General features: G+C 63.1%; 1 protein-coding gene across 5 annotated transcripts in view; it reads left to right on the forward strand.

The window, feature by feature from the left end:
• Positions 1-16,556, forward strand: part of PLXNB1 (plexin B1) — a 28,951-nt gene continuing 12,395 nt past the window's right edge. For 2 of the 5 annotated variants that reach the window (XM_069562221.1, XM_069562226.1), the window contains exons 1-20: positions 1-77; positions 4,467-4,519; positions 5,176-6,288; positions 7,249-7,431; positions 7,755-7,883; positions 8,011-8,111; positions 8,389-8,521; positions 8,687-8,843; positions 9,104-9,212; positions 9,301-9,409; positions 9,847-10,527; positions 10,721-10,843; positions 11,827-11,949; positions 12,546-12,639; positions 12,726-12,898; positions 13,043-13,194; positions 15,057-15,162; positions 15,326-15,462; positions 15,751-15,927; positions 16,318-16,489. In XM_069562221.1, coding sequence (XP_069418322.1) covers positions 5,182-6,288; positions 7,249-7,431; positions 7,755-7,883; positions 8,011-8,111; positions 8,389-8,521; positions 8,687-8,843; positions 9,104-9,212; positions 9,301-9,409; positions 9,847-10,527; positions 10,721-10,843; positions 11,827-11,949; positions 12,546-12,639; positions 12,726-12,898; positions 13,043-13,194; positions 15,057-15,162; positions 15,326-15,462; positions 15,751-15,927; positions 16,318-16,489 — 3,966 coding nt within the window. In that variant the 5' untranslated portion in view covers positions 1-77; positions 4,467-4,519; positions 5,176-5,181. Of the gene's footprint in view, positions 78-800; positions 888-4,433; positions 4,520-4,546; positions 4,634-5,175; positions 6,289-7,248; positions 7,432-7,754; positions 7,884-8,010; positions 8,112-8,388; positions 8,522-8,686; positions 8,844-9,103; positions 9,213-9,300; positions 9,410-9,846; positions 10,528-10,720; positions 10,844-11,826; positions 11,950-12,545; positions 12,640-12,725; positions 12,899-13,042; positions 13,195-15,056; positions 15,163-15,325; positions 15,463-15,750; positions 15,928-16,317; positions 16,490-16,556 lie in introns of those variants that run through there. The other 3 variants (XM_069562224.1, XM_069562223.1, XM_069562225.1) reach the window with 3 other exon arrangements.

Here is a 16,556-nt window from a genome sequence, read left to right on the forward strand (position 1 = left end):
GGGCAGAAACCAGGCGCCCCGGAGTTCAGGTAAAGAAAGTTGGAGGAGGATGGCCACAGGAGCCAGGTACTGGGCAGGTAAGAGGGAGCTCGGGGGCCCCGGAGAGCGGGGGCGGTGGTTGGCGGGGCAGGTGAGGGGCGTGAGTCCCACCGGGCGCTGGCAGGCAGGCAGGCGGAGGTCCGGGCGAAGCACCACCACACGTCGGGGTGCAGAGCGCGACCCCCAGCCCCCAGCCCCCGCCGTCCGGCCCCTCCCGTGCCGGAGGGCTCCCAATTTCGGCTCCAGCGAGGCGCGCAGGTGAGGCCCGGCGGGGACTGGGCCGGGTGGGGCAGCAGGTCCCGCGGCTCGGCTCTGCGCGCTCCTCCCGCCGCCATCCGCGTTGCCTTGGCAACCGCCGGGGTGCAGCCCTTCTCCCCTCCCCTGCCCCCACCGTCCGCCCCCTAGCGAGCGAGGGGTCGAGTCCCCCGCCCTCGGCAAGTGCAGAGCCGGGAGGGCTGGAATGCGGGGTCCCGGGCGGCTCGGGGCCGCGCGCCCGGCTCTCCCGGCTGCTTCCGGCCTGGCCTGGGCTGCGGGCGGGGGGAGGGCGGCCCGGCGGGCGCGGGGGGGGGGGGAAGGAGCGGAGCCGGGCCCGGCCGACGCGGCTTTGTCTCCTTTGTTCCCGGCGGTGGCAGCGCCGCTGCGGGCGGGGCGGGCGGCGGGCGCAGTTTTCCGCCCCTCGGTCTCCGGGTAACAGCTGCGACTCCGCCAGACCCACCTCCGGGAGGTGGCGGAGCGGGGGGGGGGGGTGGCGAGCAGGGGACGGGGGAGGCCGCCGCGCGCGCAGATCCCGAACCCGGAGCGGCCGGCGCCCGCCTCGGCGCGCTCGTCCCGCGGGGCCCGGCCGGGTGGTGAGTGCGGGGCCCGGGGCCGGGCGGTGGGGCCGGGGCGACGCGTCCCCGGGGTGGACGGGCCTGGAGCCGCGATGCCGCCGGGCCGACGCGGCCCGGGGTGAGTGGTGGGCGGCTTCAATCCTGAGAGTTGGGACCACACTTCTCCGCGCGAAGGGAAACTCTGTCGGCTCCGCCTGTAACGCGATTGGGAGACAGAGGAGGTGGAGCCGCTCCTCCGCGCCCCCTCCTCGCCGCCGCCGCCTCAGCCGGGGACCGGCCGGCCTCTTCCCCGCCCTCCCAGGACCACTGGGGGGGTCCTTGCCCTGGTCGGGGAGGAGGGAGGAGGGTCGGGGAAGAGCAACAGGGAGGTCCAGGCTTCCCCTCCGCAGTAACAGCCCTTCCAGGCGGTACTCGGCGCGACTGACAAAAGGCAGACTGGGATTCCCCCCGCCACGCACCCCCAGAGGGGGAGCCCCCCACCCCGCACCCAGACGGTGGGTGATTGATGAGCGCTCGTTGAGTCCTCACTGGTAAATGGTGCCCCCCACCCCGCCCCTACCCCGGCTCAACACAGACAACAGGGCAGGCACTCTCCACTCTGATGCTGTCAATGAGTAACTTCTGGGTGCACCCTGGGAGCCCAGCGAGAAGGCCATAAGGAAAGGCCGGTTTCACACCAATCCCGGCGACTCCGGTGAAGAGGGCTGGGATAGGAACACTCTCCCAGTTTCAAGGGCAGAGTTTATATGCCCTTTTGGTTGGCCAGGACAGCCCCAGGTCCAGGAGACTGGTTGTTCTTTGCAGGCAGAAGTTAGGCAGCCTTGGGTCCTGCTGAATTGGTCCAGAGTTGGGGGGCCCAGAAGAGCTAGGCTTTGACTGTAGTTGGGGCTTGAGATGTGGAGGGTGGAGGAGAGATCTTATTTGTATAAGTTGGGAACTGGAGGCCCAGCTCCAAAGCACCCTTTTCAGTCTGCTCTGGCCTAGTCATTAATAAAAGTGGGGCTGACAACTGTGTCCTTCGAGAAGCTGAGTGGCTTGGAGTGGGTTGTGGGTTCCGCATCTCCCCTGCTGGCTGAGTTTTATTGGCTGTGAAATGAGGGTTCTTTTTAACATTTGAGGAGCACCTGCTCCGTGCTAACGTCTGTCCCGCTTACTGGGGCCTCTGAATTAGAAGTCACATTCTTTGCCTTTAAGGAATTTCAGGATAGGAGCGTGAAACAGGGAGAAAAGTGGCCTTGGTTGGTGCCTCGCGTGCCAGGCACACACCGCATCACGTTGAACGATCAGAGCAATCCTGCCTCCCATTCTCCAGATGGGAAATCTGAGGCTCAGAGACCCCAAGGCAGAGCTGCAATGTACACCAGGGTGGTGGCTGGGGATGCCCACCAGTCACATGCGGTGGGCTTCTCAGGAGCCTGGGGGACAGTGAGGGCTTCTCTGGGAGGTGATGGTTGGGTACCTCATGTAATAGGGAGTGAGCGTGGGGGAGTGTGATGAGCAGTCTGCAGTTCGGCCTGGCAGGAACGAAGAGCATGTGTGGGGGAGCCCTGGCAAGGATCCCGCAGGAGAGCGTGTGGATGGGAGGGCTTGACCTTTATCCTCCGGGCCCCGGGGGGTGCCTCCAAAGATGCTGGAGAGAGGGACATCCTCTGAGGTGGGAGGAGGTGCACTGGAGGGGCCAGAGGCTGTCTGTGACCAAGGTGAAGTGAAATATGTGACCGATAAGGAGAAAAATGTCACCACCCTTCTTTCCTTCCCACCCGTGGTATGTGGGGAAGGGCGAGGGTGGCTCGGCCCCGTGGCAGTGATTGAAGAAGGCTGACACTTTCCCCAGCGGGGGTCAGCCTCCAGCCTTCGATGTGACTTTGCCAGAAGCTGTTTGGGTCCTGCCCATTGGCTTCCTGTGGGCCACTCGACCCAGTTGTGATTTTACATGTAGGGAGTGCCTTGGTGGCTGCCCCTTGAGGGCTGGAGAACTCTGGCATGAAGTCCGCGCTGAGCAAATGTTTGTAATCGAATGGTGGGGCAGACCCTCTGCCCAAGGCGTGTCCCTGGGAGGGAGGCGGTGGGAGGGGCCGAGCAGTAGCTGAGTGTAGCAGCCGGCCTTTGCCCATCCTCAGGCAGACCCCATCTTCCCCGGGGAAGAAACTTTCCCCACTGTGCCTTGGATACAAGGTGGTGGGCTCCTGGGAAGCCTGGCCTTGCCATAGTCCTGGGCTTCTCGCCGGGTTCACGGCTCTCCCTGCCGCCCCCCTCCCCCTGCCCCCTCGGTGGCAAACAGTGGCTGCCTTGTTCCCGCTCCCATAGAGCTGTCCTGTTCTCTGCACACTAAAAATGGAAACCCCCAAGCTATTTTGGGAGCAGTGCCCAGCCAGGCTGTGGCCACAGCTCCTCGCTGGACCTTCCTGCAAGCCTTACGCCCAGCCCTGCTCCCTCTGGGCCAGCCTCAGGAGCACCCAGCTGGGGGGGCCTCGGCTGGGAGGAGTCAACCTGGACCCTGGGAAGCTGTCGGAGGAGCACTGTGCACCGGCAGACTGGCAGCCGGGTGGCAGGAGGGGCCGGGCCATGTGGCCTGGACACAAACAAGCAGGGAGAACATCTCACAGCTTGGGATGCGCTGCCGGTCCCCAGCGCTTTGCCTACCCTGGTGCTCCAGGCTGGAGACCAGCCAGGTTTTAGCAAGGTGGTGGCATGGTTTCCTGGTCTCCCCAGGCTTCAGGTGGAGTCTGCAGGGAGAGGGTCTGTGAGGAGAGCAGGCCCTCAAGGTATGGGAAGTTTCAGGGGATGTGGGGTACTCATCAGTGACTTCCTCTAGGACGCCCCACCCCTGCCCCCACCCCCTCCACCTCCCACTCTGCTCTGACCTGCAGGAGAGGAAATAGCAAGAGATGATGGCCTGGCTTCCAGAGCCCTCGAGGACTTAGGGCTCGAACCAGGGAAGTGTGTGTGATCTGTCTGTGTGGGGTCTGGATGTGGCTGCTGGTGTGTGTGTCTTGGGTGGGTGGGTGGGTGAGTGTGCCTGTGTGGGGTGTGCTTCCGGGTATGTGTCTCTGGCTTGTATGTACAGGCGGTGGGTGCATGCATCCCGGTGTGTGCTCACGCCCATGTGTCTGGGTGTTGGTGTGTGCATGCAGGGTGGGTGGTGTGTATACTTCTTGGTGTGTCCAAACATGAGGGTGCTCATGTGCTGGTGGCAGCCTGGGGCAAGGCTTGGCCTGGGCCTGTGAGCAGGGCATGTACCTGGGCATCCTGAGGGCAGAGTTTGGGCAGAGGGCAAGGATGGGAGATGCTGAGGGCGGGCTGTAGGGGGGAATAGGACCACAGTGGGGGCCAGACTGGGCCCACCAGCCACGCAGCTCCTCCATAGCTGCCCTTTCCCAGGCTCCGAGGATGCCTGGTTCCGCTGCCCTCCCCCTCCATGGGCTCCGAGGAGGCGTCCCCTGTGGAATGTGTTTGGTGGCCGAGGGCCAGGCTGGGCCCAGCTCCACTAGCAGACTGGGCAGTGGGGAGGGGTACCTTTGTGCTGCCTCCATGGTGGGGGGCCCACGTGCCTACTGCCCAGCCCCCAGCTCCATGCTCTGCTCTCTCCCCGGCTAGGTGGCTCCCGCTCAGGGCATGCCGTTGTCTCCTGATCCAGCCGGCCCTGCCAGGTGAGCCTGGCCTCACACCCAAGTGTGGGACTCCCACCTCTACTCAGGACTCTCCAAGCTGTGGTCCAGCCGTTTAGGCCCTGTCCATGGCAGCCTTGACCCTTCATCTCTCTGGTCTGTTGGTTCTCTGCTTATCACCCTTCTGGATTCCTAGCCTGAAAGGCCCTTCACCCACTTCTTGCCCTGCCCTAACATGCAGGTGGCCCATGGGATCTCGCCCTCTCGTTTCCTGCCCAGGAAACTGACATCCATGCAGAGGGGCGTTCTGGGTCCCTTCCCATCCCCTGGCTCTCCTGCCCCTTCCAGGCCCTGGTCCCCAGGAGCAGGATGTTTCCTGCATCTCTGCCTCTCTAGCTCCTCACCCTTGGACCCTGTGTTGACAATAGGCAGTCTAGGTCAGGGCTGGGGGTTGCCGGTCTCCTAAGAGAGTGATACTTACAGAAAACAGGCAGTGTTGACGTTTCCAGGACAGCGTCTGCTGAGCCCTTGTGAGTGTGCGGTCCTGTGGTCCTTGTAAGCGCGGTGCCATCTCAGCCTGGCCCTCGCTGGGTTGGGAGGGGCATCTTGCCAGTGTCACAGCCCTGTTTCCCACCAGTGGGCCCACGGGGCTCAGGGGGCCCCCCGAGCCCTGCTCACGCTCTCTGTCTCCCTGCCAGGTGACCATGCCTGCCCTCGGCCTAGCCCTCCTCCAGGCGCTCTGGGCCGGGTGGGTCCTCGCCCTCCAGCCCCCGCCACCGACGGCTTTCACCCCCAACGGTACGCATTTGCAGCACCTGGCTCGAGACCCCACCTCAGGCACCCTCTACCTCGGAGCCACCAACTTCTTGTTCCAGCTTAGCCCCGAACTGCAGCTGGAGGCCACCGTGTCCACTGGCCCCGTGCTGGACAGCAGGGACTGTCTGCCCCCCGTGATGCCGGATGAGTGTCCCCAGGCGCAGCCCACCAGCAACCTGAACCAGCTGCTCCTGGTGAGCCCGGGGGCCCTGGTGGTGTGCGGCAGCGTGCACCAGGGGGTCTGTGAGCAGAGGCGCCTGGGGCAGCTCGGGCAGCTGCTGCTGCGGCCGGAACGGCCCGGGGACACCCAGTATGTGGCTGCCAATGACCCCACCGTCAGCACGGTGGGACTGGTGGCCCAGGGCCCGTCTGGGGAGCCCCTCCTGTTTGTGGGGCGAGGCTACACCAGCCGAGGTGTAGGGGGCGGCATCCCCCCCATCACCACCCGGGCCTTACAGCCCCCAGACCCCCAGGCCGCCTTCTCTTACGAGGAGACGGCCAAGCTCGCTGTGGGCCGCCTCTCGGAGTACAGCCATCACTTTGTGAGCGCCTTCGCGCGTGGGGCCAGTGCCTACTTCCTGTTCCTTCGGCGGGACCTGCAGGCTCAGTCGCGAGCCTTCCGCGCCTACGTGTCTCGTGTGTGCCTCCGGGATCAGCACTACTACTCCTACGTGGAGCTGCCCCTGGCCTGTCACGGGGGCCGCTATGGGCTCATCCAGGCTGCGGCCGTGGCCGCGTCTGCGGAGGTGGCCCAGGGCGAGGTGCTCTTCGTGGCCTTTTCCTCTGCGGCTCCCCCAACCGTGGGCCGGCCCCCATCGGCAGCTGCCGGGATGACTGGAGCATCAGCACTCTGTGCCTTCCCCCTGGATGAGGTGGATCGCCTTGCTAATCGCACCCGCGATGCCTGCTACACCCGGGAGGGCCGCGCGGAGGACGGGGCGGAGGTGGCCTACATCGAGTATGATGTCAACTCCGACTGTGCTCAGCTGCCCGTGGTAAGTCCTGGCGCTGGCCAGCCCTTCCCTGTCTCTGAGGCCACTGGGGAGGCATTGACTGGTCAGGTCAGCGGATGTTAAGTGATTGCTTTGTGTCTGGGTGATGGAGGGATATCTTATAGTGAGAGTGGCGTACGGGGGGAGCAGAGAGCCAGCTGTGCAGGGCTGTGCTTGGATCTGGCACCGAAGGGATGGCATTTGTGTAAGTGGACTGAGAGGGTGTCTGAGGGTCTAGGGTGCAGGGCACGGACCCAGAATGTGGCGAGGTTGGACTCTATTGTTTAAAGTTTCTTGAGAGGCAAGTGAGGTTCAGGCGTGTTGAGACTTGTTTGGCTCTCGTCTCAGGATGGGCGAACACTTCCCAGATGGCATTAGTGGTAAAGAATCTGCCTGCCAATGCAGGAGACGTAAGAGATGCAGGGTCAATCCTTGGGTGGGGAAGATGTCCTGGAGGAGGTATGGCAACCCACTCCAGTATTCTTGCCTGGGAAGTCCCATGGACAGAGGAGCCTGGCAGACTACAGTCCATGGGGTCGCAACGAGATGGACCTGATGGAAGCGCCTTAGCATGCGTGCAGGTTGGATGAAAAGGGCAGAAGCTGCATATAGGGAGACTGACTCAGTGAGAGGTGGGAGGGGACCCAGGTTAGTGGACATGGAGAGAAGGATTCAGGCTGGAAGAAGTTTCGGAAGACTGGTCCAGGGGAAGTCTTGTGCATGAACTGGAGGAAGCAGCTCCTAGGCCAGGGATGGGAGAAAGGGGGGCCCCCAGACATGGGGGGATCACAGGAGGTGATAGAGCTGCTGTAGACTGTGGAAGGAAGCCACTGAGGCAGGACCAGGGATGTGGCTACGGGAGAGCCAAGGACTGGCGGAGATGCTGGGAGAGGTGATGGGGTCGTTTAGGGAGGATGGAGGGGATCTGGGGAGGGCTTAACTTGGGCTTCTGGCTGTCTGCAGGACACTCTGGATGCGTATCCCTGTGGCTCAGACCACACACCCAGCCCCATGGCCAGCCGTGTCCCCCTGGAAGCCACGCCGGTTCTGGAGTGGCCGGGGGTCCAGCTAACAGCCGTGGCGATCACCGTGGAAGATGGACACACCATTGCTTTCCTGGGCGACAGTCAAGGGCAGCTGCATAGGGTGAGTCCACAGGAGGTACTGGGCCCTGCCTCAGATCTGGAAGGGACGGGCTGCTGGGGACCCAGCCTGGGCAGAGCTATGCCTGGGACCCCCTGGGGCTGCGATGTGAGATCTACTATGTATCTCTGGCCCCAGGCTGGGGGAGATGACCTGTGTTCCTCTTTCTGGGGCTGAATGGCGTTTACCCGTGATACCCCTACTCCCACCCCGGGGCTGGGTGGTAATGACTTGTACTGCCTAGGAGGAGATTCTACCTGTAAATTGCTTTACTGGGGCAAGCAGGGTGGGCCTTGGGCCTCAGGCCCTGTGGTCTCTGATCTCAGGCCTACTTGGGCCCAGGGAGCGATGGCCATCCATACTCCACCCAGATCGTCCAGCAGGGGTCTGCGGTGAGCAGAGACCTCGTCTTTGATGGGGCCTTCAAGCACCTGTATGTCATGACCCAGAGCACGGTGAGTTCCAGGCATCAGCCAGGGAGGGCGTGGCTGCTGGGAGGGCCTTTGAGGGAACCAGGGCCCCGTACGTGGGTGAGCTGCTGGCACTTGGGTCCCTGGCCTCAAGTCTTCTTTGCTGCTGTAGCTTCTCAAGGTTCCCGTGGCCTCCTGTGCTCAGCACCTGGACTGTGTGTCCTGCCTGGCTCACAGGGACCCATACTGTGGATGGTGTGTGCTCCTCGGCAGGTCAGTGCCCCTGCCCATCATCCCCACCCCACCCCCAGCCTCCTGCTTGCAATGCTCCTACCCACTTGCCCTGTCTCCGGGGTTCCCAGTCCTTGGCCCTTGACTCTCCACCTTTGACCCCTGGATGTGCCAGTCTCATCCTCCACCCTGACTTGCCAGGCATGTCATGGCCCCTTTGAGGATCTTGCCCAGGTCCCTAGGATTGCATGTATCCCTGCCCCGTGAACTGCCAGTGGCCCCCGAGGGTCACAGGTGGACACTGGTCCTTCTTGTCCAGGTGCAGTCGCCGTTCCGAGTGCTCTCGGGGCCGGGGCTCAGAGCGGTGGCTGTGGAGCTTCCATCCTGAGCTGGGATGTCTGCGCGTGGCAGCACTGAGTCCTGCCAACATCAGCCGTGAGGAGAGGAGGGAGGTGAAGACCAGAGCAGGCGGGGCCCTGTTACTAACCCAGGCTGGGAAGGGCGCCTGTGACTCCTGGGGGCTGGTGGCCGCAGGTGCCTGCCCACAGCAGGCGCCTGTACACGGAGCCCGATCTGCTGCCCGGGGGCTCCAATGGTGTTCCGGCCTTTCTTGGCAGGTTTTCTTGTCGGTACCTGACCTGCCCCCACTGTGGCCAGGGGAGTCTTACTCCTGCCACTTCGGGGAATCCCAGAGTCCCGCCCTGCTGACCAATTCTGGGGTGATGTGCCCCTCCCCGGACCCTAGCGAGGCCCCAGAGCTGCCAAGAGGAGCCGGTGGGTGAGAGAAGGAGCCCCGCCATCTTCCCATTTTGCTCCAAGGGGTGTGATGGGGATGAGGTATGAATGCAGGCAAAGGACGCCAAAGCGGTACCTTTCTCTGCATCCTCCATCTGCTCCCGGGTCCTCTCAAGTCCCTCTTTCCTACTCTGTGGACTGTGTCCCTGACCTTTGGAGTGCTGATCCCAAACCCGGTGTGGTCTTGGGATCCGTGTGCCCCTCCCCTGTTCTCAGCCCAGCCCCTCCCCTCTCTGCAGACCACGTGTCCGTGAGCATGGAGCTCAGGTTTGGCGCCGTCATGATTGCTGAGGCTGCCCTGTCCTTCTACGACTGCGTGGCCGTCACCTTGCTCCGCCCGTCGGCACCGTGAGTTCCTCACCCCGACCCCCGGTGCTCCCCCCACCCTGGGCTGCCCCGTGGTGCCCCCGCGCCCCCATGAGTGTGCTCTGTGCAGGTGCCAGGCCTGCGTGAGCAGCCACTGGGGGTGTAACTGGTGTGTCTGGCAGCATCTCTGCACGCACAAGGCCTCGTGTGATGCCGGGCCCATGGTGGTCGGCCGACAGGTGAGCCCGTCACCTTGCTGGGTCCGGGGGGGAGGGCGGGGCAGGGCACAGGGGTGCCCCTCGTGAGGGTTTCTCTGGTGGCCTGGGCCTGTGTGTCTGCCTGCCCCCGTGCTCCGTTATGAGCACCTGAGCTGCCGTGTGGGACCTGCTCCCTGGAGGATGGCTGTCAGCATCCCACCTGTTTCGGGAGAGGCCGTTAGCGGCTGAGAGGCAGGAGAGGTCTGGGCCTTGCGGCCCGCCTCAGCGCAGACGCCCCCAGAGCCTGCCCCCCACCCCCTCCTATCCCCTCTGGAGAATTAATGGGCTGTTTTTGTCTCTCTTCTCCTTGGTCTCCTTTCCTTTTAACATACCCTTTGCCTGCCTGCCGCCTGCTCCCGCGCCTGCCTGCTGAGTGGCTCTTCCTGTCCCTTCCTGTCCCTCTCTGCCTCCCGCTCCAGAGCCCGCTTCTCTCCCCGGCCCCTCCTGCCCGAGATGCACCCACCTCCTTCCCACCCACAGCCCCCCAGGCCATGGTCACTCCCACCCCTGACACCCTGCCTGTGGACACTCCTTCCGTAGCCTCCGATGCCCCCCCCGGGGCCAGGCCTTCCCGGTTCAGCCCCTGGGGCCCATGGGCAGGAACTGGCCCCACCCCTGCCTCGGCTCCAACAGAGTGGCCTCTCCCTGGGGACCCTCCTCCTGCCCCGTCCAGCCCCCAGAGCACGCCTGGACCCACCGTGCTCACTCCCTCGGCCTTAGGACCCCTGGCCACCCCCGAGGACCAGCCAGCCTCGCACCCACTACCCTCCGAGGCAGCAGCCCTGGCCCCCGCCCCTGTGGAGCCTGGCCCTGAGGCCCCCCCCTTGGCGGGCCCCCGGGACCACCCCCCCGGCTCTTCCCCTGCCACCACTTTCCCAGGGGCCGCTGGCTCCACGAAGCCCGCTCTGGACTGGCTCATGAGAGAAGGCGGCGAGCTGCCCGAGGCGGACGAGTGGACGGGGGGTGATACGCCCGCCTTGTCCACTTCCAGCCTCCTCTCAGGTGATGGAGACTCTGCTGAGCACGAGGGCCCTCCCGCCCCGCTCATCCTCCTGTCCAGCTTGGACTACCAGTACGACACCCCTGGGCTCGGGGAGCTGGTGAGACCCGGCCCAGGAAGGGGGCCTCAAGGGAGGGAAAGGGGGCCCATCTCGTGATTCTGCCGTCGAGGGATGGGGTGGAGGGTGGGGTGTGCCGCCCAGCACTGACCCAGGCCCCCTGGGGTTCTGCCTGGGGAGGGGGTGCTGTGATGGTGGGTGGGTGCCATAGACTGCCTTGCGCTTGGGGCCGCAGGAGGAAGTGACCTGGGGGGCAGCCTCCTGCCCTTGTGTGGAGAGCGTGCAGGGCTCCAGCCTGATGCCCGTCCACGTGCGGCGAGAAGTGCGACTGCTGGGCCGGAACCTGCGCCTCTTCCAGGTGCGTGTGCCCCGTGTGGGGGTGTCACTGTGGCCTCCTGTGTGTGTGTGTGTGTGTGTGTGTGTGTGTGTGTGTGAGAGAGAGTTACTCAGTCGTGGCCGACTCTTTGCAGCCCCGTGGACTTCTCCTTTGTCCATGGAATTTCCCAGGCGAGAATACTGGAGTGGGTTGCCATTTCCTTCTCCAGGGGATCTTCCCACCCAGGGATTGAACCTAGGTCTATGGCATTGCAGTCGGATCCTTTTCTCTTTTTCTGGAAAGGTTTACTGTGCACGGAGGGGAAAGTTTCCGTCCTTCTTGGCTGCCGCTTTCCTCATGGTGGCTGGGACGTCGCTCAGCTCCTCTCTTCATCTTAGCATGGATGCGAGTCCCCACCCTTTTCTTGATCAACTTGAGGGGCCCCTTGTCCTTGGAGACCGTGAGCAGCTCTCTGGCCCACCATTCATAAGGGGCGAAACCGCACGCCTCGCAGGTCGTGTTCCGCACGAACTTGGTGTGTTTGGTGAGGCGCCTGCGGCGGCGGCAACATGCCTCGGCTTGCTCGCCTCCGAGGCCCTTGTGGTCCTTGTTGAGGCCCACGGCCCCGGGGAGTGCAGAGCCTCGGCTTGCTCGCGTCTGTGGCCGCCTTGCGGCCTGTGTTGAGGCCCATGGCCCCGGGGAGGGCAGAGCCTCGGCTTGCTCATGTCCGTGGCCGCCTTGCGGCCCTTGTTGAGGCGCACATCCCTGGGGAGCGCAGAGCCTAGGCTGTTGTTCTTCAGTGGCTGTCATGGCGGGAGTGCAGGCAGATTCTTTACTGTCTGAGCTAGCAGAGGAGGAAGCAGTGGCCTCCTTGGCTGTGCGTGAACCTGACACAAGTCCCAAGGAGGAAGGGAAAACGTGACCTCAGGTCTCGATCCCAGCCCGGGGACCGTGCTGGGGGCCCCGTGGGGCTCACCAGGCCCGGCTCCTGAGGCTGCCCCCACCGCCGTGTCCTCTGCCCCCAGGACAGCCCAGGAGACCACGAGTGTGTGATGGAGCTGGAGGGCCGGGAGGTGGTGGTTGAGGCCCGGGTTGAGTGTGAGCCGCCTCCAGATACCCGGTGCCACGTCACGTGCCGGCCGCACCAGGTACACCCCCGAGTCCTGGGTACTGGCTGCAGGCTGGCCGCAGGTCGGCTACCGAGCTCGCTGGCTGCACCACTCTCAGCCCAGCCCACTCTCTGACCATGTGACCCCGAGGGAGTCCTGGTACCCCAGCTCTGACCTCTGACCCTGTCCCCCAGGGCTGTTCTGACCCTGTGCCCCAGGGTGTCCTGTACCCCAGCTTTGACCTCTGACCCTGTGCCCCAGGGGTTCTGCACTGACCCTGTGCCCAGGGGATCCTGTACCTCAGCTCTGACCCTGTGCTCCGAGGGTTCTCTGGCCTCTGACCCTGTGCCTGGGGGTCCTACTCTGACCTCTGACCCTGTGCACTATGGGTTCTGCTGTGACCCTGTGCCCTGGGGGATCCTGTACCTCAGCTCTGACCCTGTGTCCCGGGGAGTTCTGTACCCCAGCTCTGACCTCTGACCCTGTGCCCCAGGGGATCCTGTACCCCACCTATGACTTTCAGCTTCATGTTCCCACAAAGGGAACAGACACTTTGGTCCTTTCTCTGGCTACCCTCTCCCCAGGCCCAGTGGCTCCCCTAACCCCAGGCTCTGACCCCACTCCTGTTTCTCTAGCTCAGCTACGAGGCTCTGCAGCCAGAGCTCCGTGTGGGGCTGTTCTTGCGCTGGGCCGGCCGTCTGCGTGTGGACAGCGTGGATGGGCTACACGGTGAGCCACTTGGGGCTGTGGGGACTGGCTGGAGGTAACAGGGCTGTTCCCGGCCTGCTTGTCACTCTCATCTCTCCACCCCGCAGTGGTGCTTTATGACTGTTCTGTGGGCCATGAGGACTGCAGCCGCTGCCAAACCGCCCTGCCCCAGTATGGCTGTGTGTGGTGCAAGGGGGAGCGTCCCCAGTGCATGGCCCGGGAGGCCTGCGGCGAGGCTGAGGCTGTGGTCACCCAGTGCCCAGCACCCGTCATCCACTCGGTGAGTTGAAGTACTGGCGCATCCCTTTGAGGGGGTGGGGCTGCTGTGGGTTCATGGGGTGGAGAGGTGGAAGAGGCTGGGCTGTCTCCAGGCTGCCGGGGTTCACCAGGTGAGTGCAGGTGACCAGTCCCTGTCCCGGAACAGGTGGAGCCACTGACTGGGCCTGTAGACGGCGGCACCCGGGTCACCATCAGGGGCTCCAACCTGGGCCAGCACGTGCAGGACGTGCAGGACACGGTCAGAGTGGCTGGAGTGCCCTGTGCTGTGGATGCCCAGGACTACGAGGTGTCCAGCAGGTGAGCGGGCTGCATTGGGAGGAGCAAGGGACACCCCGTGGGCTAGGCAGCTGGCTTTTCGGCTGAGCGCCATGCACCCGCGGCTCGTCTGCGCGCCCCTCTCCCTGCTTCCCTTGGCTCTGGTCATAGCATCTTAGGGCTGGAGTTGTTGTGGAGGCCTTGGCTTGGTGCACGAAGCTGCAGTTTCCTGGCCTGCAGCCCAGTCCCTGCCCAGAGCTTACAGGCGGCTCTGCTTCCCGGCTCAGCCTCGGTGTGCTTAGCTGGCTTTCCAAGTGACTATGGACGTAGTTGTGGCAACAGGCGCCTTGGATCCCAGACAGCTGTGCTCTGGGGCTGACCTTCCTGCCCTCTGGCACTTCTTCCCCAAGCACTGCCCCTGGCAGGCTCCTCAGTGGGGAGGTTGACTTGTGACACACGTGCTGAGTGTCAGGCTCCGGGACCCCTGCCACCTTCCCGGAGCCTGTGGCTTACAGGCTGATAGTTACAGGGTCCCAGAAGCACACACAGAACGAGGCCAAGGAGACATCTCTAAGCCGCAGGTCCTCAACCCACTGGATGTCAGGGTTACCTGGCGAGTGGGTCCAAAACCCGCAGGGCAGATCCTCAGACCACCTCCCCCACTTTCTGCAGAGGTCTGCATCTGTAGGCCCCGTGGTCTGATTTGCAACAAGATTTTCCTAGAGCTTGTCCTTGCCACCGGAACGTACTAAATGTACTATGACTAACAGCTTGGGGTGACTGTTAATGATCCTAGAACCATAAGACTAAAGTCATTTCTGAACTGACATAAAAAGTGATCAAAATGCATTCCAACGGAAGCCTCTCCCGGGGAGTTTACACTTCGGTGGTTCTCTTCCCTGGGGGTGTTTGCAGTGACCATGACGATGTCAGAGTCCAGCCACTGCAGGCTTCTCATTCTGGAGAGTGATTGGCCCCAAGCTTCTGTTTCCTGGCTGAGAACTAACACTTTCCCTTCACGTCCAACCCCAGACCTGACTCGAGGCATTCAAAAGTTTTTCTGGGGGGAGTCGAGTTTATATCACCTTGGTGTTTTTTTTTTTAATATATGTATATATATACACACATACATACAGGCTTCGCTAGTGACTCAGATGGTTAAGAATCTGTCTGCAATGCCGGAATTGTGGGTTTGGTCCCTGGGTTGGGAAGATCCCTGGAGGAGGTCATGGCAACCCACTCCAGTATTCTTGCCTAGAGAATTCCATAGTCAGAGGAGCCTGGTGAGCTGCAGTCCATGCGGTCACAAAGATTTGGACATGACTGAGTGCTAACACACACACACACGCACATTTATTTAGCTGCGTTGGGAATCTTTCATTGTGGTGCATGAACTCACGGACTGTTGTAGTTGCGGTGCATGGGTTTAGTTGCTCTGAGACTTGTGAGATCTCAGTTCCGCAACCAGGGATCGAACCGGCATCCCCTCCATTGCAAGGCAGATTCTTTACCTCTAGACCACCAGGGAAGTCCCAAGGTATCACCACCTTGTAACTGGTGCTGTGTGCCATGGTGAAAGTCACCAGTCAGGTCCGCTCAACTCTCAGCTCACCCCTGCCCCCAGCATTACAGGGTCCCTTGGTAAATCTGTGCCCCACAGAGAGAGAAATTCTTCTCGTCAGTGGAGGTCTGGGGTTGGACTTGAAGGATCGAACCACGAATATTAATTCTTAGATGGCAGAGCCTCCTGGCAAGCTGTTAAGGAATTCATTCCAAAGCAAGAGAATCTGTCAGTATCGGGAGCAGGGAGACCACCTGATGTAGTGGGCCAGGGAGGGGGCGGCCGGGTCTGTTTGAGGGGTCCTCAGTGTGGCCCAGCACCTCAGCTTGTCCTGTGCCCACAGCCTCGTGTGTATCACCGGGGCCAGCAGGGAGGAGGTGGCAGGCGCCGTGACGGTGGAGGTACCAGGAAGAGGACGCGGCGTCTCAGAGCATGACTTTGCCTACCAGGTGCCTGGCTGCCCGGTCCCCACCCCCTCACGCGGCTCCTTCCAGCCCCCTGGTTCGCCTTTGGGGCTCCCCACCCTAGGGCCTTCTGGTCTACGTCTGGCTCCCTCTGCCTCCCTGTTTCTGGCCTCTGGCCTGACTATTTCTCCCTTTCCCCTTCCCACAGGACCCCAAGGTGCAGTCCGTCTTCCCAGCCCGAGGCCCCAGAGCTGGGGGTACCAGCCTCACCCTGCACGGCTCCAAGCTTCTGACCGGGCGGCTGGAGGACATCCGAGTGGTGGTGGGCGACCAGCCTTGTCACCTGTGAGGGCAGCTTCCTCATCCTGCAACCATCCTTGTGCCCTGGGGAGAAGATGGAGGGGGTGGCCTGCTGGGGAGAAGAGAAAGGGGGACGGGGACCGAGTCAGGAAGCAGCCAGCCCCTCCTGATGCGGGGTTGCTAGAGGGCAGGGCTGATGGCGTGTGCTGGTTGCAGTCAGCACTGAAGGGGAGTGAGCTGAGGCCCGAGCGGGTCTGTGTCCTGCAATGCCCCTCCCCACTCCGGTGCCCGCTTTGGCCCGGCCCTCCTCCCACTGCTCCCTCCCTTCCCCAGGCTGCTGGAGCAGCAGGCTGAGCAGCTGCAATGCGAGACCAGCCCACACCCCACGCCTGCCACGCTCCCCGTGGCTGTGTGGTTTGGGGCCGCCGAGCGGAGGCTTCAGCACAGCCAGTTCGAGTACACATCGGACCCCAATGTCACGTCTGCCAGTCCCACCAAGAGCTTCCTCAGGTGCTGGGCCAAGGGCATGGCTGCGTAGCATGTGGCAGCGAGGTCTTTGCGGCTCCAGTCCATGGGGCTTTGTAGGGCTCTGGTAGGGGCTTCAACACCCACGGTGCTGGTGGGGAGAGGGGTCGTGGGGCTTTGGGTACGTTGTTCAGTCACTCAGTTGTGTCTGACTCTTTGCGACCCCATGGACTGCAGCACGCCAGGCTCCCCTGTCCTTCACCATCTCTCAGAGCTTGCTCGAACTCATGTCCCCTGAGTTGGTGATGCCATCTAACCATCTGGTCCTCGGTCACCCCCTTCTTTGGGTTTGGGTTGGGGCTGACCTAACATCGGGGCCTGGGCTGCGCCTGAGGTTCCCATGAGCCACAAGTGGTTCCCGGGCTGTGTTTTCAGTGGAGGCCGTGAGATCCGGGTCTGTGGCCAGAATTTAGATGTGGTACAGACACCAAGAATCCGCGTGACCGTGGCCACGAGCGCATCAAGGCTGGGCCAGGGGCTTGAGCGGAGGCGCCGCGTGGTCCCAGAGACAGCGTGCTCCCCCGGCATGTCCTGTGGCGGCCTTCATGTAAGACCCCCATGGGCGTCTCCTGCCTGCACCGGGCTCGCCGTCACCCAGCTCAGCCCTGAACAGC

This window comes from Ovis canadensis, chromosome 19 (genome assembly GCF_042477335.2).
Source record: "Ovis canadensis isolate MfBH-ARS-UI-01 breed Bighorn chromosome 19, ARS-UI_OviCan_v2, whole genome shotgun sequence".
NCBI classification, from domain to species: Eukaryota; Metazoa; Chordata; class Mammalia; order Artiodactyla; family Bovidae; genus Ovis; species Ovis canadensis.